This window comes from Amblyraja radiata, chromosome 18 (assembly GCF_010909765.2).
Source record: "Amblyraja radiata isolate CabotCenter1 chromosome 18, sAmbRad1.1.pri, whole genome shotgun sequence".
Taxonomy (NCBI): Eukaryota; Metazoa; Chordata; class Chondrichthyes; order Rajiformes; family Rajidae; genus Amblyraja; species Amblyraja radiata.
In genome coordinates, this window is record NC_045973.1 from 48,442,172 (window position 1) to 48,469,740 (window position 27,569).

The 27,569-nt window shown below is 43.4% G+C and overlaps 1 protein-coding gene across 3 annotated transcripts in view; it reads left to right on the top strand.

Annotated features, from left to right (window-relative positions):
* The window catches only part of klhdc8b (kelch domain containing 8B), a 133,089-nt gene that overhangs the window by 86,468 nt on the left and 19,052 nt on the right, over positions 1–27,569 (top strand). For all 3 annotated transcript variants that reach the window (XM_033037327.1, XM_033037328.1, XM_033037326.1), the window contains one exon: positions 20,162–20,263. In XM_033037327.1, the coding sequence (XP_032893218.1) occupies positions 20,162–20,263 (102 nt within the window). The remainder of the gene's footprint in view (positions 1–20,161; positions 20,264–27,569) is intronic.

The window sequence follows — 27,569 nt, forward strand, 5'->3', positions numbered from 1 at the left end:
TCACTGGATGGATTTAAGGGAGAGTTAGATAGAGCTCTAGGGGCTAGTGGAGTCAAGGGATATGGGGAGAAGGCAGGCACGGGTTATTGATAGGGGATGATCAGCCATGATCTAAAGGCCGAACGGCCTCCTCCTGCACCTATTTTCTATGTTTCTATGTTTCTATGAATGGCAGTGCTGGCTCAAAGGGCCGAATGGCCTACTCCTGCACCTATTTTCTATGTTTCTATGTTTCTATGAATGGCAGTGCTGGCTCAAAGGGCCGAATGGCCTACTCCTGCACCTATTTTCTCTGTTTCTATATGTCTATGTATCACTTATGACCATATGTAAGAGAAAGCACAAATAATAAAGACCAGCAGAAGAAGTGTTAGCTTAAAGTCACAATCTAATGGATGTCAGACAAAAATGTCTGAAGAAGGGTTTCGGCCCGAAATGTTGCTGATTTCCTTCGTTCCATAGATGCTGCCGCACCCGCTGAGTTTCTCCAGCATTTTTGTCTACCTTCGATTTTCCAGCATCTGCAGTTCCTTCTTGAACATCTAATGGAAGTCGTTGACTGTGATTCTTTTGGACCTACAGTATGCCTCAAATATTTTTCCACAGGTTCAGCTCGACAAACTGCCATTGACATTGAATGTTCTGTTGCTGAGTGTAGGTCAGCACTGGATAATTGTATCCAGGGCAGTAAACAGAAACCCTTATCATTGCGTTTCAGATTGAATAAATCTCATGGTCCTGTGGGTCTTGTAGACTTTGGAACAAAACCATCAGGCAGTCGCTCTGGCTGGAAAGTACCACGTATTTATTAAGCGGAAAATAAATACACAAGTAGTTGCAAGTCCTAACAGTAAGCTTACCAGCATAGAGGATTCTCAGAATACGGAGTAATACAGGGGCCCTAACACTTAAGGCAAAATGGGAAAGAATGATAGAGGTTGTGAACTATGCGGTCTTTATTTTAACGCAGGAATAGCAGCAGCACTAACAGCGATGCGATAATGGGCAGACGGTCTGATTTTGGTTGAGTGACTGGTACAGGGCAAGGTAATAGGGCTAACTCAACACGCTGTTCTTTGAAATAGTAGATTTTAATATTCACCTGAGGTGGCAGAGAGGGTGCAGATTATAGTCTCACCTGATGGGTGACATCTCCTTCAGAGCAGGACTTGGAGGAAATTTAAAATGTCACCCTCAAATCATGATCTTAATCAAGAATTAACTAGAGAGTGGATTTCACTCTCATTTTCCGTGTGAAACATATCTTGGGTGCAGCACTATCACCCACTTAAATTCCCTGCAAAAATTCACAACATTGGGCAAACATAGAAGGGGGGCCTTCCATGAACAAAGGGGGACCCGGTGTGGAGGGGCCGCCAAGAACAAAGGGGGACAATTGGGGATTAAATGGAATACATTGTAACTTTGTCAGCGGCCTGTATGTGGTGACTCTTTGCATACCTGGTGTATGCAAAAACAAAGAATCTCACTGTGACATGTCACATGTGATAATAAAGTATCATTCCAAGTATCATTCCTTCATTCATTTATTTTACATGGGTGATCACGGTGGCGCAGCAGTAGAGTTGCTGCCTTACAGTGCTTGCAGCGCCGGAGACCCGGGTTTGATTCCGACTACGGGTGTTGTACTGAGCTTGTGTGATCTCCCCGTGACCGCATGGGTTTTCTCCGAGATCTTCGATTTCCTCCCACACTCCAAAGACGTACAGGTTTGTAGGTTAATTGGATTAGAATAAGTGTAAAATTGTCCCTAGTTAGTGTGATAGCGTTAATGTGCAGGGATCGCTGGTTGGTGCAGTCCCAGTGGGCCGAAGGGCCTGTTTCTGCACTGTATTTCTAAACTAAACTAAACTAAACATGTGAGATTGTGCACTAAACCATGAGCTGTGCATTTCCCATCGGGGAAGCATGAAGAAACTGGCTGATTGGGATTTCAAAGTACACTCTCTGTGCCGCTCAAAGAGTAGCTGCAGAAAAGCTTGATGTGGGGGTGAGGGAAGGTGTGAGGGAGGGGACGCAGCAACATTGCACGTGTACGGGGCCCCATTAGGTGATGAATTGAGTCCCACACCATGAATGATCTGCTGATGTGAGTGTTACACAAAATGCTGGAATTCTCTGCCACAGAAGGTAGTTGAGGCCAGTTCATTGGCTATATTTAAGAGGGAGTTAGATGTGGCCCTTGTGGCTAAAGGGATCAGGGGGTATGGAGAGAAGGCAGGTACAGGATACAGAGTTAGATGATCAGCCATGATCATATTGAATGGTGGTGCAGGCTCAAAGGGCCGAATGGCCTACTCCTGCACCTATTTTCTATGTTTCAATGTTTCTATGTAACTCAGGGGGACAGGCAGCATCTCTGGAGAGAAGGAATGTGTGACGTTTCGGGTCGAGACTGCAGTGATGGTAGTAAGCAAGGGTGGCTCAGTGACACAACTGGTAGAGCCACTGCCTCACAGCGCCAGAGGGTCAATCCCGACTTCAGATGCTGTCTGTGTGGAGTTTGCACATGCTCCCTGTGACCGCGTTGGTTTCCTCCAGGTGCCACAGTTTCCTCCCACATCTCAAAGACGTGCGGGTTTGTAGATTAATTGGCTTCTGTGTTGCCACTCGTGTGTAGGGAATGGGTGGGAAAGTGGGACAGCACAGACTAGTGTGAGCGGATGATTGATGGTCGGTGTGGAATGGGTGGGCCAAAGGGCTTGTTTCCACGCTGTATCTCTAAACTATGGCTCAAACTCGATTTGTACAAAATCTGCAAACAATGAAGAAAGAACCAATGATGAAAATTGACACCATTGAAAACAAATGTTGTTTGCAAGACATCAATGTGATAGTGTAAACCCTCCAACTGACACTGCTTGATGTGGTTCTGGCTTCTCTATGAGTGAACAGTGACGTTTTTAGGTAATCCCCAAATCTCCTGCTTCTGCTGGTAGTGAAGGGACCATGAACTGTGTGGCTTGTGAGATTGTTTGTTTCGTGACTGACAAGGGAAGTCATCAGCCACATATTTGTAAAGAATTGCATATAAATTCATGTTTATAAGATATAGAAGCAGAATTAGGCCATTTAGCCCATCAAGTCTGCTATGCCATTCAGTCATGGCTGATCTATCTATCTTTTCCCTCTCAACCCCATTCTTCTGCCTTCTCCCCATAACCCCTGATACCCGTATTAATCAAGAATCTATCAATCTCTGCCTTAAAAATATCAATTGACAGCCTCCACAGCCTTCTATGGCAATGAATTCCACCGATTCACCACCCTCTGACTAAAGAAATTTGACCTAATTTCCTTCCTAATGGTACGTCCTTTTATTCTGAGGCTATGGCCTCCGATCCTAGACTCTCCCGCCTATGGAAACATCCTCTCCGCATCCACTCTATCCAGGCCTTTCACTATACGGTAAGTTTCAATGAGGTTCTCTTTCATCCTTCTAAACTCCAGCAAGTACAGGCCCAATTGTCTGGGCAGATTTCCCAAAGGATACAAATTTTCTGGGATAATTAGAGATAATGCCTGCCAAATATCCTTTTTGACCGTGAAAAACCGTAATTCCACATGTTGATAGCTCATGCCCTCAAAAGAATATTAATGTCGCTAAAAAATGTTAGTTTAATGAAAATTATTAGAACTCCCCACTGATAAGCATCTGAAAAATCTCTACAACCACAATCTATCCTGAGTGAAAACACTTTCATGCATGAGTTGCACATAAAAAATTTGCAAATTGATCCAATTTCCTGGCTAATATGTTTAAAAAGAGCCTTGCTTTTGAATTTATTGACTTGACTATCGTGAATCTGGATTAATTTATTCCAAACTCTTGATATGAACTCGGGGACAATCCTTCATCTTATGTGAGCTGCCAGCTAGCAGCTGCTGGAACAATTCAATTGGAACCAGTTAGTAACACCACTTTGCAAATGTAAGTGTTGCATTGAGGTAAATTACTTATTAGAGCATGAATGCATCAGTGCTTCCTTCAAGGTGACAGCAGTCTTATCAGGATGTTCTGCCCGGGCAAACCGTGAGTCTTTGATATTAGAGAAGTTAGGAAGGAGAGAGGAGGGTGTAAGGTCGTTTTTCAGACAGGAGTCATGGTACCAGTGAGGTGCCTCAGGGATCGGTGTTGGATCTATTGTTGTTTGTCATCTATATCAACGATTTGGGTGAGAATGTACGGGGCGTAATTAGTGAAGGGCCTGTCCCATTTGGGCATTATTTGCACGTCATTTACGCGACATCATTTACGCGTCACGACGCACGTGACATCATTTATGCGTCACGCGCACATGGCGTGCATTACGCGCGCATGGCGTGCATTACGCGCGCATGTCGAGTGGTGAGACGTAGTGGCGTAGGCAGTGACCCGCAGTCGCACGCGGGGCCCCAGGATTTTGGGATTCACAAATCTTCGCTCGCCATCTGTATGACGCGCAAATGACGCCCAACTGGGACAGGCCCTTAAGTTTGCAGATGACACTAAAGAAGGTGGTATCATAGATAGTGAAGATGGTTATCAAGAATTACAGAGGGATCTTAATCTGTTGGGCAAGTGGGCCGAGGAATGGCAAATGGAATTTAATTCAGATAAGTGTTAAGTGTTGGATTTTGAGAAATCAAATCAGGACCTTTACAGTGAATGGTAGAACCCTGGAGAGTGTTGTAGAGCAGAGAGGTCTATGCGTACACGTACATAATTTGCTGAAGGTGACATCACAGATAGATAAGGTGTTGAAGAACATTTTTGGCATGTTGACCTTTATCTAGGTCAGGGAATTGAATTTAAAAGTTGGCACATTTTATTTTAGTTGCACATAATGTTGGTGGAGCCGCACTTGGACAACTGCACAGAGAAGGGGTACAAAGAATATTTAGGAGGATGTTGCTGGGACTCGCGGGCCTGACCTTATGGATGAGGATGGGCAGGCAGGGGCTTTATTATTGGGAGCACAGGAATCTGATGGGTGATCTTATAGATCTTATACATCTTATGTATAAAATCATGAGGGGAATAGTTACGGTAAATGCAGGGTGGGGGAATCACAAACTAGAGGAAATAGGTTTAAGATGAAAGGGGGAATATTTAATAGGAATCTGTGGAGCAACGTTTTCACCAGAGGATTAAATGGATATATGAAATGCATTGCCAGAGGTTGCACAGTGGTAGAGTTGCTGCCTTACAGCGCTAGAGACCCAGGTTCGATCCTGACTACGGGTGCTGTCTGCACAGAGTTTGTACGTTCTCCCCGTGACGGTTTTCTCGAACTGCTCTGGTTTCCTCCCACGCTTCCAAGATGTAAAGGTTTGCAGGTTGATTGGCTTCTGTAAATCATAAGTTATCCCTAGTGTGTAGGATAGTGCGAGTGTTCAGGGTGATTGCTGGTTGGTGCGGACTCAGTGGGCCAAATAGGGTCTGTTTCCATGCTGTATCTCTGAAGCCTAAAGTAAAGTCGAAAGGTAGTAATTGAGCCCAGTACAACAACGACATTTAAAATATATTTGGACAGGTACACGATAGGAAAGGTTTAAAGGGACATGGGTCAAACATGGGGAAATGGGATGAACGTAGGTGAGGCATCTTGTTTGGTATGAATGAGTTTCCATGCTGTATGACTATCTTATCTATATTACTAAAACTCTGTTCTTGACCGGTTTTGGCGATCTGTGCTGCGATTTCCGAGAGAACGCCGCCACCTACGGCCGTCATTTTTGGCCACCTCGCTCAGAGCCCCCCTCCGCCGTATGTGTGCCGAGGATTTTTCCCATCGATGAAATATGACAGAGATATTAATGCTTTTACAAAATTCCCCATTCTCTCTGCTGCCCCCGCTGGAGGGAGGGGGAGGGACTATAAAACCAGGAAGTGGTGTGCCTCAAACAGTCTCTGCAAGTGGTGTGCCTCAATCAGTCTCTGCAAGTGGTGTGCATCAATCAGAGCTCTGAATAACACTGAACAAATGTATCCACAGCTCTGAGTACCCATAATGTGGTTTGAAAATTAATATATGGTTAGTTGGAAGTAAAAAAGCACTGCCTGCAAATGGTTGTTTGGGTTTGGGTTGAAGTAAAAAGGCACTCTCTCCCCCCCCCCCCACCTCCCTCCCAACCCCTCTCTCTTTCTCCCCCCTGTCTCTCTCCCTTTCTCGCCCTCTCCTCCCCCCCTCTCCTCCCCCCCCCTCTCCTCCCCCCCTCTCCTCCCCCCCCTCTCCTCCCCCCCTCTCCTCCACCCATTTTCCTCTCCCCCCTCCACCTTTCCTCTCCCCCCTCTCCTCTCTCCTCCCCCTCTCCTCTCTCCTCTCTCTCCCCCTCCTCTCTCCTCTCCTCCTCTCTCCTCCCCTCCTCCCCCCCTCCTCTCTCCCCTCCTCTCTCCCCCCCTCCTCTCTCCACCCTTCCTCTCCTCTCTCCCCCCTCTCCTCTCTCCCCCCCTCTCCTCTCCCCCCTCTCCTCTCTCCCCTTCCCCTCTCCCTCTCCTCTATCCCCCTCTCCTCTCTCGCCCACCTCTCCTCTCCCCCTCTCCTCTTTCTCTCTCCCCCCTCTTCCCCTCTCCCTCCTCTCCCCCCTCTCCTCTCTCCCCCCTCTCCCCTCTCCCCCCCCTCTCCTCTCTCCCCCCCCCTCTCCTCTCTCCCCCCCTCTACTCTCCCCCCCTCCTCTCCCCCCTCTCCTCTCCCCCCCCTCTCCTCTCCCACCCCCCTCTCCTCTCCCACCCCCCTCTCCTCTCCCCCCCCTCTCCTCTTGCTGCAAATGGCGGTTTCGGTTCTTTGGCTTGAAGTTAAAAGGCACTACTGCAAATGCACTTACTTCCTGTTTGCATTGTATATTGATTTTAAATAAAACGCTACCACTTACGGCTGTGATTTTTGGCCATCTTACTCAGTCCCCCTCTGCTCAGCAGGTGCAGAGAATTCTTCCCATTAATGAAAAATAAAAGTGTTATTTTTATAGTGTTTAAAATATGTTGAGAATCTCTCTCCTGTCAATCACGCCATGAAGGCCACACCGTTTCTGGTGGGAGGGGGTTATAAAACCCGGAAGTGTGGGTGTGGCTCTGTCTCTGCATGATGGGGGAGGGAGAGGTCATGACTCTGAGCTGTGAATCAACTGAACACACTGAGTGGCTACTGAACTGTGAGTTTGGTGTTTTGTGTGGTTTTCTGGTGGTTTCACCCTGCATGAAATTGTATGAAGCTGCACTAGAATTTGGTGGCCTTGCACCCTGCTTGAAGTGGTATGAAACTGCACTAGAATTTGGTGGCCCTGCACCATGCTTGGTGGTTGGAAACTGCACTTGAATTCGGTGGCCTTGCACCCTGCTTGAAGTGGTAGGAAAATGGATTTGAATTTGGTGGCCTTGCACCCTGCTTGAAATGGAATTTCAAGGATTAGTCATGAGTCAACTGTCAGCCTACCAGCTGTGAGTGAGCTGCCAGCAGATCAGGCTTGAGGGACTGAGCTGCCACCCCATGAAACCCTTACCAGCGCTCCAGAAAGCCCCCCCACTGGCCACCAATATTGGAATTGGCGGAGAGGTGGAATATTGCGTCGGGGGACCAGCCCTCCCCAGTGAACATGGGGCCCAACGGGTCCCACTTAGTCTAGTAACCTAACTGGAAGTCAGCCCACAATCATCCATTTTCTCAAAGTGAAATCTTGCCATATAACCATATAACAATTACAGCACAGAAACAGGCTATCTCGGCCCTTCCAGTCCGTGCCGAACACTTATTCTCCCCTAGTCCCATCTACCTTCACTCAGACCATAACCCTCCATTCCTTTCCCGTCCATATACCTATCCAATTTATTTTTAAATGATAAAATCGAACCTGCCTCCACCACTTCCACTGGAAGCTCTTTCCACACAGCTACCACTCTGAGTAAAGAACTTCCCCCTCAAGTTACCCCTAAACTTCCGTCCCTTAATTCTCAAATCATGTCCTCTTGTTTGAATCTTCCCTACTCTCAATGGAAAAAGCTTATCCACGTCAACTCTGTCTATCCCTCTCATCATTTTAAAGACCTCTATCAAGTCTCCCCTTAACCTTCTGCGCTCCAAAGAATAAAACCCTAACTTGTTTAACCTTTCTCTGTAACTTAGTTGCTGAAACCCAGGCAACATTCCAGTAAATATCCTCTGTACTCTGTCTAATATCATCATTCTGGGGCTGGTGATAACATGGGTGTAACACACTGTGAATCAACATGGTTTGTTGGTGCAGAGGCAAGAAATAACAAATTACACCAGAGTTGAAAATGCTTCTTTCCTGTGTCTTTGACTAAGATGGCACAGGGGCACTCTTTAAGATGTCTCCATTTGATTTTAAGAACATTGCCGCTGATCTCAGCAGGGAAGGAACTTAGCTTTGTGTAGATGTGCCAAGACTTTTCAGATACTTGTCATTGGAGAGTTCAAATAATTTCATTAAAGTTAAAATAAAACTTTTAAAAAAAGAATCAGCAGCATTAATTTTCTCCTGTGGGAATGAGCTTTCAAGATGTAGAATTAATATTTCATGGATGGAGAAATTGTTTAGTTGGAATTATGACTAATTAGCAGAGAGGTTGTTCAGCAGTAATTAACACAAAATACGCAATTAACCTACTCCTAAAGGTATTGGCTATCAACTTTTTCCAGTTGTTTTTGGAAATGCTGTTCAGTAGTTTGTGTCAGAGCATCATGATAGTGATGGACTTGCATCCACATTTCCACTAAAGTAATATTAGTGCATCCTAGATATCCCTAAAACTTTCACCAAGCTGTCTTGACATTCTGCACGTGGTATCTTGTGTTAGTATCTGCTTCCTGGTCACAAAGCAGCCTACATCATAGAACATAGGACATAGAACAGTACAGCACAAGAACAGGCCCTTTGGCCCTCATTGTCTGTGCCAAACATGATGCCAAGACCATCTCTTATCTACCTACTCATAATCCATATCCCACCATTTCCTCCATATCCATGTGTCCATCCAAAAGTCTCTTAAATGCCACTATCATATTTGCTTCAACCACCAATCCTTGCAGCAATGTGAGGGAAGGAATTGCAGATGCTGGTTTAAACCGAAGATAGACACAAGATGCTGGAGTGACTTAACGGGACAGGCAGCATCTCTGGAGAGAAGGAATGGTGACGTTTCAGGTCGAGACCCTTCTTCAGACTGAATCCTTGCAGCAGGTACCAGGCACTCACCATCAAAAAAGTTGCCCTGCACATTTCCCTTAAACTTTACCCCTTTGACCTTAAAGCTGTGCACTCTACTATTTGATATTTCCACCCTGGGAATAAGATTCTGACTGTCGACCCTGTCTCTGCCTTTGCCATTCCTGGTCTTATATACAGTCAGATCTTGAAACTTCCTTTACACACCATAAACTGGTCCCAGGTCTCAGCCTCTGAACTGTAACAATCGACTTTCATCGCCTCTTATTCAATATATCTCCAAAACGTGAATTTGGTTGAAAACATTGATCTGTGTTTTTGCCTTGAGGGAGAACTGGTGAAAGGATAAATAACACAGTTCCTTCTGTCTTTCCCATGCAAGTCAGTGTGGGATGGTATAAGCTGAATTTCTAATTCTTGCCTAAGTTACAGATGAGGGCTCTCTCACTAATCCTCTGACAGCTTCTCTTTTGACTCGCTCACATTGCTTCACTTCTCACGCCCTTGATTCACGACATTTAATATTTCCCCAGGCTAACCAAGATTAAAGCTACACCTGGTGCAGCAAGTGCGGCACACCTGAGAACAAGGAAAGTTTTAGGAACCAACAGCAAAATGAAGCAAAACACGGAATATAGATAAGTTGTAAAAGGAGGGAGGGATTGATCCCTGGGATGGCGGGACTGTCATATGAGGAAAGATTGAAAAGACTAGGCTTGTGTTCACTGGAGTTTAGAAGGATGAGGGGGATCTTATAGAAACATATAAAATTATAAAAGGACTGGACAAGCTAGATGCAGGAAAAATGTTCCCAATGTTGGTTGAGTCCAGAACCAGGGGCCACAGTCTTAGAATAAAGGGGAGGTCATTTAAGACTGAGGTGAGAAAAAACTTTTTCACCCAGAGAGTTGTGAATTTATGGAATTCCCTGCCACAGAGGGCAGTGGAGGCCAAATCACTGGATGGATTTAAGAAAGAGTTAGATAGAGCTCAAGGGGCTAGTGGAGTCAAGGGATATGGGGAGAAGGCAGGCACGGGTTATTGATAGGGGACGATCAGCCATGATCACAATGAATGGCGGTGCTGGCTCGAAGGGCCAAATGGCCTCCTCCTGCACCTATTTTCTATGTTTCTATGTTTCTAAAAGGCAGAGCAAACTGTCTGCTGGAGGAACTCAACAGGTTAGATAGTGTTGTGGAGGGAAATGGGCAGCCGATGCTTTGGGTGGGGACCCTTCCAGTCCAGACCTGAAACTTCGGCTGTCCATTCCCTCCCTGACCTGCTGAGGTCCTCCAGCAGATTGTCTGTTACACCAGTGTCCAGTATCTGCAGTTTCTTATGTCTCCATAGGACAAAAAGGAGCTTGAGATGTTTCTGTATTTTAGGGAGGTATTTAAATGCTGCTTATGGAATTATTGATAGCTTTACTGTTGTTATTACAGTGAAGACCACTGAACATGGAACCAGGCCCTTTGGCCCACCTTGTCCATGCCAACCACATACCCCATTCAAACAAGTCCCATTTGCCCATATTTAGCTAATATCCCTCTGAAACTTTCCAATGCATGTACCTGTCTGAATGTCTTTTATACATTTTGTTTCTGCCTCAATTACTTCCTCTGGCATTTCATTCCATATATCAGTACCCTCTATGTGAAAAAGTTGCCCCTCAGGTTCTAATCAATTCTTCCCCTCTCCTCTTAAACCTATGTCCTCTGACCCTTGATTCCCTGATGCTGCGAAAAAGATTACGTGCATTCAACCTATCCATGCCCCTCACAATATTATACACTTCAATAAGATCACCTCTCAGTTGATGTGCTTTATTTATAATTGCATCAGTGTGCTGAGTCCAAGAAAGATCTTTGGAAATATGCATGCCCAGGAATTTGAAGTTTTTGACTCTCTCCACCATGTTGATATAGACAGGATTGTGGGTCCTCATCCTTCCTCTTCCAAAGTCCACAATCAGTTCATGGTGCATCTCCATGCTTGGTGTGCAGGATTGTTGAATTTTCTAACTCAGTCTTTTCTTACCTCTTGATTCACTGAATCACAGCACCTATGAAAACCAAGCTATTTTGATTTGTTGAAGATAGACACAAAATGCTGGAGTAACTCAGCGGGACAGGCAACATTTCTGGAGAGAAGGAATGGGTGACGTTTCGGGGCGAGCCCCCCCTCTTTAGACTGATGATGAGAAAGATAAATGAGTCATGTTATTTATCTTTGTAACTTTTTTAAAGCAATACCGATCACTATTATCAAAAGCCACACGGTGAATGACATAAACCATTGTTCCTGTAGAGAGATATCTCATTCACAATCTGCACAGTACCGTTGGTGGTAGGAGCTGGAGACAAGGTTAACCTCAGTATTTTAATGCATAATCTTATATATGCATCTTCTACTTGAATGTGTCACTATCTATGATTGACTTTATCCTGAAAAGCAGCTGATAGAGGCAGATTAGTTCTTGGCGCGTGGATTCATCCAACCTTTTAAGTTCGAGATTCAATTGCCTTTGATGACCTTTCCAAATGAATAATGTTCGCAATGACAGAAATCAATTGGGGTAAAAGTGTAATCTTCCGTCGTCTGCTTCTTCTTCTTCTCATATTAGCTTTTCAGGAGACATTAGAATCTAATTCTGACAGATACTCCTGCAGAATCCATATAATCAAAAATTAAACTATATATTTAACCAGAAAAAGAATGATTGTAACACTCCAAATTTTAACCCACGCATTAACTTGTGGACGTTTTTTTCCATTACTGCTGAGTGGAGTCATTAAGGTTTACAACTGTCTGAGTGCCATTTTATTGTGCACTGCATTTCTGACTGATTGAAAGAGGGATGCAAATTATACTTTTGTTATAGAATGAATGATATACATTGAGAAGAATTTTTTTATTACATCTAATTCCACTTCAAACCTGAAAGAGGATAGAAATGGTACAAATTTGAAATCAAGGTTTTGCCTAACCCGAACAGTTTACAAAGCAGCTTATGCAGCAAAGGCAGTTACCCAATGGTGGGCTTTGGGATGTGCAGTTCAGCATAGCTTTGAGTCCAGAGTCAGGATGTGTGGTGAAGGTACAGTGGTTCATTTACAGGACTAGTAACCGCGAGGCAGAGTAAAAAACTACAAATTCCTGGGCGTGCATATTTCCGAAGATCTTTCCTAGACCCAGCACACTGATGCAATTATAAATAAAGCACATCAACTAAGAGGTGATCTTATTGAAGTGTATAATATTGTGAGGGGCATGGATAGGATGAATGCACGTAATCTTTTTTGCAGCATCAGGGAATCAAGAGTCAGAGGACATAGGTTTAAGGGGAGAGGGGAAGAATTGATTAGAACCTGAGGGGCAACTTTTTCACATAGAGGGTAGTGATATATGGAATGAAATGCCAGAGGAAGTAATTGAGGCAGAAACAAAATGTATAAAAGACATTCGGACAGGTACATGCATTGGAAAGTTTCAGAGGGATATTAGCTAAATATGGGCAAATGGGACATTTGAATGGGGTATGTGGTTGGCATGGACAAGGTGGGCCAAATGGCCTGGTGCCATGTTCAATGATCTTCACTGTAATAACAACAGTAAAGCTATCAATAATTCCATAAGCAGCATTCAAATACCTCCCTGAAATACCGAAACATCTCAAGCTCCTTTTTGTCCTATGGAGACATAAGAAACTACAGATACTGGACACTGGTGTAACAGACAATCTGCTGGAGGACCTCAGCAGGTCAGGGCGGGAATGGACAGTCGAAGTTTCAGGTCTGGACTGGAAGGGTCCCCACCCAAAGCATCGACTGCCCATTTCCCTCCACATAAACTATCCAACCTGTTGAGTTCCTCCGGCAGACAGCTTGTTCCGCCTTTTGCCCTCCCTCCTTTTACAACTTATCTATATTCCGTGTTTTGCTTCATTTTGCTGTTGGTTCCTAAAACTTTCCTTGTTCTCAGGTGTGCCGCACTTGCTGCAACAGTTTTAGCTTTAATCTTGGTTAGCCTGGGGAAATATTAAATGTGTAAATCAATGGCGTGAGAATTGAAGCAATGTGAGCGAGTCAAAAGAGAAGCTGCCGGAGGTTGCAGGTTGTGGAAGCAGGCAGGGAGACTGACAAAAACCTCTGGGAACCTCCGGGAACTGCACGGAAACCTTGGGTGGGGCGCAAAGTCTCCAGAGGTTTCCGTTCAGGTTTCCTAAGTGGGACAGGGGCTTAACTCAGTGGGTCGGGCAGCATCTCTAGAGAAAAGGAATATGTGTCTTTTTGGGTCGAGACCCTTCTTCAGACTCAGGGGAGGGGGAACCTAGAGGTATGAAACGGTACAGAACAAATCAGACCCAGCACTGGTGGCCAAGGAGCCCACAATGGTCCATTGTTGGCTGTGGAGGAAATGGTAACAACGGGATATGAACAATGAAACTAGCAGGATGACTACAGTGGGGGTGGGATGGACAGAAAGGGAATGCAAGCTTGGAAACTGGCCCTCCGGTTCACCGACCACACAGATCATCGATCACCCATTCACATTAGTTCTACAAACTCCACATAGAGAGCACCCAAGGTGAGGATTGAAAGCAGGAACCTGGCGCTGTGAGGCAGTGGCTCTGCAGTTGCATCAACTGTGCCGCACCAATGTGTGTCAAATGCTTTTAGCATTGTTGCTACATATTTCTGATGAGCAGAGAAGATGAGACAGAGTTAAACATCACTTGAATGATTTAAAAAAAATTAAAGATTAATAAGTTCACTTAAAACTAGATGAAATATTAAAACAAAGATAAAAGAAGAACCTGCTTCCAGTTACATTTCAGTGAAAGTTCATAAGCCTTTTCAAGTCGATGGAGCTGAGTAAGATGCACGAGCTATTGCTGGTGTCAAGCTGGGTTGACAGATACTAGTTGTACCTGACCCACCAGTTTAGTATATCATACAATGCCACTGGAAATACCAGTGAGTCCAGGAGCACAGCAAGATGTCAGATGCACCCACATCTAACCTGCAGTATCATTTACTTCTGTGCTGTTGTGCGTAGATGCTGAAGTCTGCATTATGTTGGTTCACACACAGCCAACCTGCAGTTATGTAGGAAATCACCCTGCTAGCCATCAGTACTATGCAACCCCTTAATTCATTAAAAGTTGTTTTTCATCATGAATGGTGGCCGATTAGGAAAGGGGGAGATGCAACGAGACCTGGGTGTCATGGTACACCAGTCATTGAAAGTAGGCATGCAGGTGCAGCAGGCAGTGAAGAAAGCGAATGGTATGTTAGCATTCATAGCAAAAGGATTTGAGTATAGGAGCAGGGAGGTTCTACTGCAGTTGTACAGGGTCTTGGTGAGACCACACCTGGAGTATTGCGTACAGTTTTGGTCTCCTAATCTGAGGAAAGACATTCTTGCCATAGAGGGAGTACAGAGAAGGTTCACCAGACTGATTCCTGGGATGTCAGGACTTTCATATGAAGAAAGACTGGATAGACTCGGCTTGTACTCGCTAGAATTTAGAAGATTGAGGGGGATCTTATAGAAACTTACAAAATTCTTAAGGGGTTGGACAGGCTAGATGCAGGAAGATTGTTCCCGATGTTGGGGAAGTCCAGAACAAGGGGTCACAGTTAAAGGATAAGGGGGAAATCTTTTAGGACCGAGATGAGGAAAACATTTTTCACACAGAGAGAGGTGAATCTGTGGAATTCTCTGCCACAGAAGGTAGTTGAGGCCAGTTCATTGGCTATATTTAAGAGGGAGTTGGATGTGGCCCTTGTGGCAAAAGGGATCAGGGGGTATGGAGAGAAGGCAGGTATAGGATACTGAGTTGGATGATCAGCCATGATCATATTGAATGGCGGTGCAGGCTCGAAGGGCCGAATGGCCTACTCCTGCACCTATTTTCTATGTTTCTATGTTTTTATGTTTCTATCATGTTATTGGTATGTTTGAAACCTGTTTGATACTCCTGCCTGCCTCATGCTGCTGTCAAGTCACTATTCATTTTTGAGAACCATTCTTCAGTAAGATTTCCCTATGCATTTCCTCATTTTAGATCAGTTTACAGACACAGTATTGAAGCAGGCCCTTCGGTCCACCAAGTCCGTGCTGACCATCGATCACTCTTTCGCACAAGTTCTATCCTACACACCAGGGACAATTTACAGAAGCCAATTATCCTACAAACATGCACGCCTTTGATATGTGGGAGAAAACCACAGCACCCGGAGAAAACCCAAATGGTCACAGGGAGTAGGTACAAACTCTGTAAAAAATGCACGCGTAGTCAGGATCAAACTCAGGTCTCTGACACTGTAAGGCAGCAACTCTACCACTGTGCCAATGTGCCGTCTCTGCTCACAGCATATCTATTTGAAACACTTATTTTGTGATGCTGTTTTATAGCACAATTGACCAGCTACATACTGTTCCTGAATTTTATTTGGAAAAAGAAGTTCATTTCTCACCTTCCTCAGCATGATCACAATGTCCAGGGCAATGGCTAAACTATCAAACACATATCTTTCCTGGATCGTATTCAGCAGAAATAATGGCACAAAAATGTCCAAGGGTAAAAAACATTAATTAATGATCCGTAATAACAGTTTTCAGTACGTTGAGTTACTAAGTGAACCACAGGAATGCTATTTTATTAATCCTATACTGGTTTCATCTTAATGTTGAATCCTGGAAGAAATATATTTTCAATAAAATAAATCTTAAATTATGAACACACGTTTACTCCTATTTTAGAATGATTTGCATCTCAGTACATTGATTCCATTCTTTCATTCAAAACTATTCCACTTCCAGAGAATCATTTAGAATATTTGATTTAACAGCATTTTCTCTCTTTAGAATTCGTCTTTCACACCCATACTTCAGGGTTTATAAACCTCAGACCGGGCCTTTAAAAAATAGAAATGGATGATCCTCAAACTTTGGACGCAATTTCCTTTTGAAGTATGTCATCATTTTCAATCTCAAAAGCAAACCACGACTGGGTCTGAGAATGAAAAACCTGCAGATGCTTGAAATCTGCAATAAAAACAGAAAAGCACTAAACAAGCTAGACGGTATCTGTGGAAAGAGAAACAGTTATTGTGCATAGTCAAAAACCTTCTTTGGAATTGGGAAAGGTGTTTGACCTGAAATATCAACTCTCTTTCTCTTTCCACAGATGCTGTCTGACCCGATGAGTTATTCCACTATTTTCAGTTTTATTTATCAACGGGCTTAATCTATACTATTACTAAAACTCTAATTTTGATCACTTCTGTTTTGCTTTTTTTTTAAATGTGCGCAAAAATGGTACCCTTTATCGCTAGGACCTTTTCGAAACCATACTCACCGTTCTCTCTCCAAGCCACCAAGTTTTGTTCCGATCGGTGGAAGATTACAAAAGCTATGAAGGTTTAAAAAATTGTGAGATCAGCAGATTGGTCTTCTCGCCTGTCGGTCACCATGAAGGTAACGTCCCTTCCGGCACCCACTGGAGAATATATAACCCCGGAGGCGGGGCTGAGTCCACAAGCGTGCTGATTGAGTCAGCAAGACTGTAGTCGGGAAAGCCGCTTTGTGGAGTCGGGAGGTGCTGTGTGGTGCCGCGGCCAGTGGCCATTGAGTGGAGTCCCTCCCCTCCACCCCCCCCATCCCCCAAACCCACCTTTCCCCCTCTTCCCCCTCCCCACACACCCCCACTCTCCCTCCCCCCTCCCCCCTTCCCCAAACACCTCCGATCCCACCCACACACCCACACCCCCCCTTTACCCCTCCCCCCCTTCTCCAACCCCACACCACCCCACCCCATGCCACACCCCCCACACCATCCACACCACCCCCTCCCCCCCACACCACCCCCCCGGACCACCCCCTCCCCCCATACCAACCCCTCCCCCCCACACCACCCCTCCACACCACCCCTCCCCCCACAGCACCCCTACCCCCCCCCCCCCCTACACCCCCCTAAATACCTGTTTTCACGTTTTTTATTATGGGGTATTGTGTGTAGATTGATGATAAAAAAAAGAATTGAATCCATTTTAGAATAAGGCTGTAACCAAACAAAATGTGGAAAAGGTGAAGGGGTCTGAATACTTACTGAATGCTGCCTGTCCCGCTGAGTTACTTCAATATTTTGTGTCTACCTTCAGTATAAACGAGCATCTGCAATTTTTCCTACACACCTGGTTCTCCTCCAGGTTTTTATTTATCTCTCTACCTATCAACCTATTTGCCAATATCTTTTGGGATCACCTATCAATGGATATCAATGCTAGCTTAAAACCCATTGTGACCATGACCCCTTCTCCCTGTGCCACTCCATGACATGCCTCCCTAATGCCACTACCGAGCCCAGATCCATCTCGCGGTCCTGAATGCACCTCCTGCCAATGTGGACCTTTTGTTTGACCCCCTCAACCACCAGATTGCCACAACCCACCATCATCCCATACTCCAAATATGGAACTATAATCTAAGCCATTGTGTTAAATGTTAGCCAATATTTTATCAAAGCTAAATGTTGTCGACTGTCAAATGAAATATTGAGTTAATCTGTTAGGAAAATCACACTTAAATACTGCTGCTGCTGCTGGAAAGAGTTAACATTACTGATGTTGCAATCGGAAACTAACATAGGCGTCAACAATCAGTGTTGGATCGTGTCTCCGGCAGCAGCTCCGTTTTCATATAAATTAAATTATAATTTTCACCTCAAGTTGAGAAGCAAAGGCAGCTCCTTCAGCAAATCCTCTGCCTTGAATGCTTGCACAAAGACCTCGATGAGATTGTATTCAGCGGCAGCAGGCAGCTGCCTGGCCAAGGAAGCTGTGGTTGGCCAACTTTCCAGTTGTTAGGTTTGTGATTGAAATCTTGTTGCCACTCTCACGTAAGTCACAGCTGGTTAGAAGCACAGAGAGTAGGAGCAGTCAGTCATTCAGGCCCAATGCACCATTCCACATGATCACGGCTGATTATCCACTCCATTACCCTATTCCAACCTTCTCCCTGTATCCCCTGATTCATTCAGCAGTAGGAAATACAGCTCGCTCATTCCGGAATACAATTAAATGACTTGGCCTTCACTGCCAAGTCATTAACTTCCTCAGTGAATTCCTCAGATGTACCACCGTCTGGTTGAAGTAACTTTTCTTAACTTTAGCTGCAAGTGGTACACTCCATATCCTTAAGCTGCGATCCTCTTCCTCTGCACTCTCCAGACATTGGCAATGACCAAGATGGATCTAGTTTGTCTTGTCCTATTAGAATTGTGTAGGCTTTTTATTGGATCTCCTCTTATTCCTCTCTACCCCAGTGAATACAGGCCTAACTGACCTAATCCGCCTTTATATGCCAGTCTCGTAACTCTCCAAGTTGTGGCAAGAACATTCTTCTTCAGATAAACTTCAGATAAGGTCTCACCAAGGCCCTGCACGTCCTTGCTCCTGTACTCACATCTACTTGCAATGAAGCTGAATGTATCATTTTCATTCCAATCAGCTGCTGCAACTGTAGACTTACATTCAGTGACTGAAGAATAAGGACAGTCAGGTCTCGTTGCATCTACCCCATCACCTAATCTATCACCATTCATATGATGAACAGTCTTTTTTGGATCAAAATGAATAACCTCTAAATGTTACACTGCATCTGCCATGCATTTGCCGATTAACCCAACTTTCCCAAATCACTTTGGCATTTCAACCCAGGGTAAAAGTTTCTGACAGTTGTAAGATAACATAAGTACATTGAGATTAAAAGGACATCTGTTTAGCTGCCATGGGCGTTGGATTGAGCTGTGTTTGTTGCTCAGTGTCAGTAAGAGGTGCATGATTTATAATTGTTGTAGGACCATTCTGGGCGGTACGGTGGCGCAGCGGTAGAGTTGCTGCCTTACAGCGCTTGCAGCGCTGGAGACCCGGGTTCAATCCCAACTATGGGTCCTGTCTGTATGGAGTTTATACGTTCCCCCTGTGACCGCATGGGTTTTCTCCGAGATCTTCGGTTTCCTCCCACACTCCAAAGACGTACCAGTTTGAAGGTTAATTGTCTTGGTATAAATGTAATTTATCCCTGGTGTGTGTAGGATAGTGTTGATGTGCGGGCATCGCTGGTCGGTACGGACCTGGTGGGCCAAAGGGCCTGTTTCCGTGCTGTATCTCTAAACTAAACTAAACCAAAGAAGGAATAACTGCTTAAGTGTCTGCAATGGTAAACAACAAATCAAACTGAGAAACTGTATATTAAGATTACTTGACTCTTTGTTCGAGGAACAATCTGCTCGAGTGTTCCCAGTGATCATTGTATTTGATGCTCTTAAATAAAGTCCTCATTACCCGATCTTTGTGGTGTGTTTTAAAGTTTTCTTTAATACTGTCTATCTGTGCCTCTCATAATCTTATATACTTCTATCAGGTCTCCCCTCAACGTCCTGCATTCCAGAGAAAATAATCTAAGTTAGAACATCCTTCAAATCCATCTGAAGACAATCTGAAGGACAAATAAAAAGGATAATGCATCGATATTTTATTTTAGGGAAATTTGATGGTCTGTCTCACCATAAGAGTGGAAGTTAACTTATTTCATTAAAAGACCAGACTATTAAACTTGAGGTTGTTGTAATTAACCAATTTAATAAAGGAAAGCCTCAAGGCATTGATCTGCAAATCCGTTCAAGTCAGACTTAGCCAAGAGGAATGCTAATGGTATCACAATGGAAAAAAAATAATTTGGTGATTAACCTACATTTTCTTAGATTATATTAATGAAGTAGCGGTGATGATTACTTTCAATTTACCAGGGAGAGTAATTACAGTTTTTGATTCACTGATTAGCAGATTCACATTTCTAAATAATGTTTATAGCAACATTTCAGTGACTGGGTATAAAAATCACCGTTTGTCAACTTCATTGGCATTTGTAGTTTCTCCTGTTTAATGCACATTTACTTTTTTTTTAGGAAATTGGTTGAAACAGTCCCGCTCCACACGGATGAGGGAGAAGCGTGCAGATTTTTCTGTGGGTCACGTTGGAGGAAGAATGATTGCAGCCGGGGGTCTAGGTAATGTCATTCTAAGGAAGGAAGACCCTTCATTTCCGATTTGTGTGAGACCACGCTCCCCGTGATCAATGACTGTAATCCATCCCTCAATTACGGTGATTAAATAAATGGGAAGAGGACTGAGGGGCCAAGAGGATAAACAATTTAAGCGTCAGAGGATTTTAGGAATATGTGTAAAATCAAGAGAGTCTTTAATTGTCGAATGTACTGACCTTACAACAATTAAATTCTTACTTCCAGCAGCATAATAGGCACAATTCACATAGATGATATATGATTGGGGAGAAAGTAGGAGAATGGGGTTAGATGGGAGAGATAGAGCCCAAAGCCCAAAGTCCTTAGTGCTTAGTTCATTGGTTAGTGTTGTTAGTGTTCAATTGTCTGATGGTTGTTGAGAAGAAGCTCTTGAACCTGGTGGACATATTATGCGTCTTTATTTTAAATAGAAACCGAAAACGTTAGAAATAGTCAACAAGCCAGGCAGCATTTAGTGAGAGAAGTGTAATTAGAGTTTCTGGGCAATGATCTTTCACTGGAACTCGTGAGGCGGTTAGCTGAGCAAAGAGCTGTGGCTGTGTAAGTGTACCTACATGAACCCACTGGGTTGTGCTGCAAAGAAGATGGGGTAGAAGGTCAAGATTAGATTCTGAATGAAAGTTGCCATAAGGACAAGATGGGAAGAGTTTAATTTTGAGCCCTTAAGGCATCATGAATATTGGCTATTTTCCATTCAGATTATATAGCAATAGATAATAGAGAGGCTATTCAGAGAGGAAGAGTCGCTCCAATGGAACTTGGATAATATGAATGCCTTTAATATCAAGCCTAGTATTAGTTTGCCAACTCTATCAGTGACAGTATTAGTTTGGGACAAAAGCTACAAGAGGGATGTGAGGAAATATGTTGTCATAGGCAGAGCAGTTGTGATCTAAAACTCACAGTTATGGAGTTATAGTCATAGAGTAATACAGTGTGGAAACAGGCCCTTCAGCCCAAACTGCCCACACCGATCAACATGTCTCATCTACACTAGTCCCACCTGCCTGCATTTGGCCCATATCCCTCAAAACCTTGTCCTATGAATGTACCTGTCTATGAATATACCTCCAGCAGCTTGTTCCACACACCCATCACACTTAGTGTGAAAAAGTTACCCCTCGGGTTCCTATTAAATCTTTCTCCCTTCACCTTAAACCACTATCCTCTAGTTCTCGATTCCCCTATCCTGGCAAGAGACTCTGTGATAGGCACAACAAGCTGGAGTAACTCAGTAGGACAAGCAGCATCTCTGGAGAAAAGGAATGGGTGACGTTTCGGGTCGAGACCCTTCTTCAGAACCTTCCTACACTATTACTCTCATGATGTTATGCATGACTTCTGGAGATAGAATCAATCAAAATGCATCAATACTTGAGAGAGAATAATTTGCAGGGTTTTAGAGAAAGAAGGCTCAGCCCAAATCTTATTTTAGGGGACAGACTCCCATCAAGACAAGAACTGGTGAAGTATCCTTGACTCAGAGGTGAGAAAATGTTGTTAATATGTTTAAAAGAAGGCAGCGTTGCACAATTCAGATAACTATAATACAATTGAACAAACATAAATCCCAGCTAAAATAATATAAACTATTCTAAGAAAGTTAAAGGAACCCAGCATTCTTCCTTAACATTCTCCTTTCCTACGTAGGAATCTATCTTGCAAATAAACTACTAAATAGCCAATATTCATGATGCCTTCAGTAACTACAAAACACTATCAACTATTCAGAGGGCAAAATCTAGCCTGGAAAAATATTTTGGTTCCATGCAAATTAAGGTTATTTGGACTCTAAGACTATTTCATAAATCACAATTTTTGTTTTAGTTTAAGGCTTGGATAGAGCGGATGTGGAGAGGATGTTTCTACTAGAGGGAATCTCTAGGACTAGAGGTCATAGCCTCAGAATTAATGGACGTTCCTTTAGGGAGGGGATGAGGAGGAATTTCTTTAGTCAGAGGGTGGTGAATCTGTGGAATTCCTTGCCATAAAAGGCTGTGGAAGCCAAGTCAGAGGATACTTTTAAGGCAGAGATAGATAGATTAGTACGGGTATCGGGGGTTATGGGGAGAAGGCAGGAGAATGGGGTTAGGAGGGAGAGATAGGTCAGCTATGATTGAATGGCAGAGTAGACTGGGCCTAATTCTGCTCCTCCCACATGACCTTAGGACCTTTATTTGCCAGATAGATTCCTACATAGGAAAGGAGAATGTTGAGGAAGAATGCTGGGTTTAAGAAAAGAACAGAGAGTTTATGATAAGATTAGAATCAGATGTAGTAAGACAAATCTGCACCATTTTTGTTTGAAACAGGCATTATTTTGCTTTTAGCATTGTACCTTCCGGTTTAGCAATTCTGTTTTTCTTTTCTTTGGTGTGAAGCATAAAATAATATGATCCAAGTGAAGAAAATAAGAATTCAGGGATTTGTTTCATTACTTGGTTTGAATTGGGCTTTGATCAAACTTTTGAGGAAAAGAAAGTCGTTTTTGCCTTAACACATTGAGCAAAGTTCCCTTCTGCATCTGTGAGAGCTTAGTGTTGTTATTTTCGATGTGTGCTGTCAAGTCTGGCTTCCCTTGAACTGACAGCAAACAGTTCCCAATGAAGGTGAGCATTGAGAATTAGCTCTAGTTTTTCAAATGCTCCCTAAGCAATGCCTCAGGTCCTGGCACAATTTCTCACAACCTTTCCCAAAGACGGGGTCAGAAGCTGTGTCGACTATAAACACAAAGCAACCATTTGTACAGTCGATATTGCTTCATGATAAAAGAGTGTTTGCAATTGTACTCTCTGAAATATAAGGCCTGGATTCTTCCGTTGTAGGAAACCATATAACCATATAACCATATAACAATTACAGCACGGAAACAGGCCATCTCGACCCCTCTAGTCCGTGCCGAACACATAATCTCCCCTAGTCCCATATACCTGCGCTCAGACCATAACCCTCCATTCCTTTCCCATCCATATAACTATCCAATTTATTTTAAATGATAAAAACGAACCTGCCTCCACCACCTTCACTGGAAGCTCATTCCACACAGCTACCACTCTCTGAGTAAAGAAGTTCCCCCTCATGTTACCCCTAAACTTCAGTCCCTTAATTCTCAAGTCATGTCCCCTTGTTTGAATCTTCCCTACTCTCAGTGGGAAAAGCTTTTCCACGTCAACTCTGTCTATCCCTCTCATCATTTTAAAAACCTCTATCAAGTCCCCCCTTAACCTTCTGCGCTCCAAAGAATAAAGCCCTAACTTGTTCAACCTTTCTCTGTAACTTAGTTGCTGAAACCCAGGCAACATTCTAGTAAATCTCCTCTGTACTCTCTCTATTTTGTTGACATCCTTCCTATAATTAGGCGACCAAAATTGTACACCATACTCCAGAATTGGCCTCACCAATGCCTTGTACAATTTTAACATTACATCCCAACTTCTATACTCAGATGCTGGTTAAAACCGAAGATAGGCACAAAATGCTGGGGTAACTCAGGCGGCATCTCTGGATAGAAGAAATGGATGACGTTTCGGGTCGAGTCTGAAGAAGAGTCTCGACCTGTAATGTTACCCATTCATTCTATCCAGAGATGCGGCCTGTCCCACTGAGTTATTCCAGCGTTTTGTGTCTCGCCTGGATTATTTTCATTGCTCAGGCTCCCAGCAAAAGCTGGGTGGTGAAGTTGGAGGTTGCTGTTTTGCAGTGGCCCAGACTAATCCCACTATGATCATGTTCCATGTTCCTTTTGAGGGGGTAAATAGGTTTTCAGAGCAGCCAATCGGCGTTATATGCACAGTTCACTGAAAACCTTTGCATTGAAGGGATATCCTGTGCATTTGGGGCATTACATTCATTCTTTATAAAGAAGCAGAAATGAGGCTGGAGATATTTGAGAAATTTTACGAAATGAAAATTGATAAACTCAGCAGCCAAAATTGGCCATTTACTAATCTATAGTCTACATATGGCTCACACTTCCAATCTGCAGTGTACACATGGCCAATCTAGTTTACATGTGGCCCAAATTGCCAATGCAAAAAATATGCATAACCCAATCGGCTAATCTAAGGTAGACGAAAATGCTGGAGAAACTCAACGGGTGAGGCAGCATCTAGGGAGTGAAGGAATAGGCGACGTTTCGAGTCAAGACCCTTCTTCAGAATGAGGTGGGAGGGGGGCGGGAAAAAGAAAGGAAGAAGCGGAGACAGTAGGCTGTGGGAGAGCTGGGGAGGGGAAGGAGGGAGAAAGCAAGGACTACCTGAAATTGGAGAAGTCAATGTTTATACCGCTGGGGTGGAAGTCAATGTTCATACCGCTGGGGTCAATTATGGCTGACTTCTAAAGCTAACATAGCCTACACTCCCCGCTACAGCCCACATATAGCACACAATGCCAATCTACAGCCTACGTATGGTCCATACAGCTACACCAACATTAATGGAGACAGTCTGAAGAAAGATCTCGACCGAAATGTTGTCTGTCCATTCCCTCCATAGATGCTGGCTGACCCACTGAGTTCCTCCAGCACAGAAATGTATTGCATTCTAAAGAAAAATTAAGATGATTGTCCACAGTGTAAAAAAATTTTAAAAATTGAAAGTATTGTGCCAGCTGCATTTCATTTTAATATTTTTTTTCCTATTTCTTTGCTGCTACCAGTTAACTGACAGTCAACTGATTTCTTGTTCAGAAATACCAATTTATTATTGCAAGTTCAAGCTCGTCTTATTTTACCGAGGCATTCAGAACCTAATCATGTCAGAATATCTCTTTCACCAATGCATTTTTACCCATTTTATGAGAAGGCAGACAGCTTTTCTTGCACAAAAACAGAAAAGGCTAGAAATACTCAAAGTCAGGGTGCATTTGTGAAGATAAACTGTCAAAGCTGTCCAAGAACAGGTTGGAGATCCTTTGTCACAACTGTAAAATAGACCAAAGAATCTTATAAAGATGCTCACTCTCAACCCCTGTTGCTTAACCATCTTTTGTTTCCTTTTCAGTTCTGACAAACGATCTCCACTCTAATGCATTGACTCTGTTTCTCTTCCCACAGATGCTGTCGGACCTACTAGGTATTTCCAGCATTCCTGTTTTTGTTTCAGATTTGCAGCATCTGCAGCGTTTTTGTTTTTAATTTTCAGATTCATGTGCACTGGTTTGGCCATTCAAGCCTCCAGGGACAGAGAGATTTTTGAGGTCTTTGTGAAGTAGCTGAATGGATGAAATTAGTGCTAATTGGGCTCTGTTTTTGAAGCAAAAGCAAAATATTTCAGATGTTAGAAACACGAAACAAAAATATAAATTGTTGGAAACTCTTAACAGGTTATGCAGCATTAGTGGGAAGAGAATCCTTTTCATAAGAGTATAACTGACATGAGCAGAATTAGGCCATTCGGCCCATCAAGTTTGGTCTTCCCCTCTTAACCCCATTCTCCTGCCTTCTCCCCATAATACACACATAATCCTGAATCTATCTACCTCTCTATATCTTAAAAATATCCATTGATGGCCTCCAAAGCCTTTTGTAGCAAAGAATTCTACAGATTCACCACCCTGATTACAGAAATTCCTCCACATCTCCTTCCTAAAGCAACATCCTTTTATTCTGAAGCTATGACCTCTGGTCGTAGATCCTCCCACTAATGAAACATCATCTCCACATCCACTCTATCAAGGCCTTTCATGTGAAATATTGTACTGTAAAATTGAACTCACAACCTTATGGGTCCAAGGATGATACTGTTGATTCAGACACAAACACATTCGCCTGTTTTGGAAAGGCTCTGGGTTTGTACTCTGGCATCTAAACAGGTATTTTTCATGTATTAACTTTGTCGCAGTTGGACTAACAATGATTGTCGTCAAACTGAACACAAGATGCTACGATATTTTCCAAGTCCAGACACTACTATTAATTTTGAAGTTTGTTGCATCTGTTTGATTCATTAATAATTCAACGGCCAATAGATTTTAGGGGCTCAGCTTATAATTATGTGTGACAAGAAATTAATAGTCTGAAGTCAATGACATACGCTTCGGATTGAAGTAGACACAAATCCTACGGATGATTGGAGAGCCAATATTGAGGAATTAAGTATTAAACATCTGCAACTGTGGCCCCTATTTATATGGAGTGCGGTGTGAGTGGCACTGATGTTCCATTCTCAAGTAATGTGAGAGTTCATTATATGATTAAAATCAGGTTTCCACCCTATAATTGAGATTTGACCAACTGGGTTTAAAAACAACCTGCTGGAGGAATTCAGCAAGTCAGGCCACATCTGTGGAGGGAAATGGACCGACATATTTCGGGTCGGGACCGTCCTTCACAGTGATCCAGCTGGGTTTGGTTGCATTCTGTTGCAAACAACAGCGTGTGTTGGAGAAACAAGGAACTGCAGATGTTGGTTTATACTAAAGATAGACACAAAGTGCTGGAGCAACTCAACGGGCCAGGCAGCATCTCTGGTGAAAAAGAATGGATGATGTTTCGGGTTGCAACCCTTCGTCAGACTGAAAGTTTCCATCTGAGGAAAGATCCCGACCCGAAGCGTCACCCATCCTTTTTCTCCAGAGATGCTGCCTGAGCCACTGAGTTACTCCAGCATAATGTGTCTATCGGCATGTGTTGGAAATTGGAATTGGAAATGGGGAACATCTGGCAAGAGAAACATTGCATTTGTATTTTGAGGTGCAATCCCTTCATTAGAATTGGATATTGCTAGATACTCCTGGATTAAATAGCATGCTTCATTCTCCCTTGGAACCTGATATTTGTTCCTCTGTTATTATTCTGTTTAATCCCACAAATTTACTTATTTTCTCCTTGATCTAATGAAGTGGACTAAACTCTGAATCATAAGGTATCTTTACGCTTCATTGATGTTGATTGAGCTGCTGTGTTTCCAACATTTTTTGTTATACCGTTGAAAAACTCAGCGGAATGGCAATGAGGCTGCAAGAACTTGGCCATGAACACAGCTACAGCTGTGTCAGGAGTGCTACATGTGTGTAGAATCTGATGGAGAATATCATTGATTGTGTCATTAGATTCTGCAGAAAATAGGGCAACAATATTGCTAGTTTTCAGCTGATTTCAAACCTGTAGGAGTGGAGATCGAAAAAACGAACAGGGATATATTCAGGGATATATTTTGAAAACAGTACACCTGGAAACACAATGTTAAAAAGTATTGTGCCAGCTGCATTTAATTTTAATATATTTTTTCCTCTTTCTTTGCTACTTCCAGTTAATTGACAGTCAACACAT